This window comes from Galeopterus variegatus, unplaced genomic scaffold (assembly GCF_000696425.1).
Source record: "Galeopterus variegatus unplaced genomic scaffold, G_variegatus-3.0.2 Scaffold4118, whole genome shotgun sequence".
NCBI classification, from domain to species: Eukaryota; Metazoa; Chordata; class Mammalia; order Dermoptera; family Cynocephalidae; genus Galeopterus; species Galeopterus variegatus.
In genome coordinates this window covers 104,744-105,942 of record NW_007730229.1, presented here as the reverse complement: position 1 = coordinate 105,942, position 1,199 = coordinate 104,744, and the positions used below count along the sequence as shown (strand labels likewise).

Below are 1,199 nucleotides of genomic sequence, written 5' to 3'. Positions count from 1 at the left end.
GCCAGGGTCCCCGGCGCATCCGACGGGCTCCTCGCCCTGGGGGACAGGCCGGGAGGGGAAGGAGCCCCAGTGATCCTGGAGAATCCGGCCGGGGTGGGGGAAGGAGCCACCGACGGAAGGGGCGAGGGGCTGGGAGGGAAAGAGCGCCTGGAGCTCGAGGACAGCGCTGGCGGAGCTGTCGCGGGGCCTTGTCCGCGTGGCTGTGGAGAACACCTGTGCGTTTCCCTTTTAGCGTCACCTCAGGGCCGTCGACCCGCACTTGGACGCAGACCCTGTCGCTGCGTCCTGCCGCTCTGTGCCTCCGTGGCTTGCGTCTGGTTCCCGGGACACAGGAGGCTTCCTGCGAGGGACCGTCAGCTCCCGGGGCCAGCGCGGCCGCCCTGGAGAGGCGGAGGACTCCTGGGTCCGGGGCCCTAGAGGAGATGAGCTTGATCTTGATGGGGGGAGAGGGGGTGCAGGGCATCCCCGAGGGCAAAGGTTACGCGGTAGGACTCCAGGCAGGCCACGTGGGGACCGAGGGATGATGTAAAAGGGAAAAAGTGGACAGGAGGGAGCAGGGTGCAGAGCAGGGGATGACCTGCAGGAGGCGTCTTAGCAGAGTGGTCTGGCAGCGGAAGGGGACAGTCTGGCTTGAGCTCCTCCTGAAGCTGCACAGTATGCAGGAGGCACCTGGACCCTTGTGACAGTGCAGATCCTGCTTCTGCAGGGTTGGGTCAGGGTCTGAGATTCTGCAGTTCTGACTAGCTCCCCGGGGACGCTGATGCTCCTGGTCTGGCCCTCCCTTTGGGTAGGCTCTAGAACATGTGGCTGTTTACAGTGAAGGTAATTCAAATGAGATAAAATCGAACGTTTGCATTAGCCACACTTCAAGTAGTCAGCAGCCCCGTGTGGCTAGTGACTTCTGTGTTCAGCCGCACAGCGCTGCCTGGAGTTTAAACTCCTGAGGGGCAGGAGCTTTATCCACAGTGTCCTCAGGGCCTGGGGCTCAGTGAAGGATGAGCCATAGCAGAGGTAAAGGAATGAAACACTCAGCTAAATGTAAGCCCAGAAAGTGCGTGGTGCTCTAAAACCTGTGTGTGTTTTGGGGGAACAGACCGCTGGGTGTCCTGAGTTCCACAGTGCATGACTGATGTGGGGAACATGTGAGCAGGGACAGGAACAAAGGGTCTGTAAAACTTCCTCTGGTTGGGTTGAACAGA

The 1,199-nt window shown here is 60.7% G+C and overlaps 1 protein-coding gene across 1 annotated transcript in view; it reads left to right on the top strand.

Moving 5' to 3' along the window:
• The window catches only part of RAB40B (RAB40B, member RAS oncogene family), a 43,044-nt gene that overhangs the window by 3,427 nt on the left and 38,418 nt on the right, over positions 1 to 1,199 (top strand). Inside the window, exons 2-3 of the mRNA XM_008586788.1 lie at positions 233 to 485; positions 792 to 822. Of these exons, the coding sequence (XP_008585010.1) occupies positions 233 to 485; positions 792 to 822 (284 nt within the window). The remainder of the gene's footprint in view (positions 1 to 232; positions 486 to 791; positions 823 to 1,199) is intronic.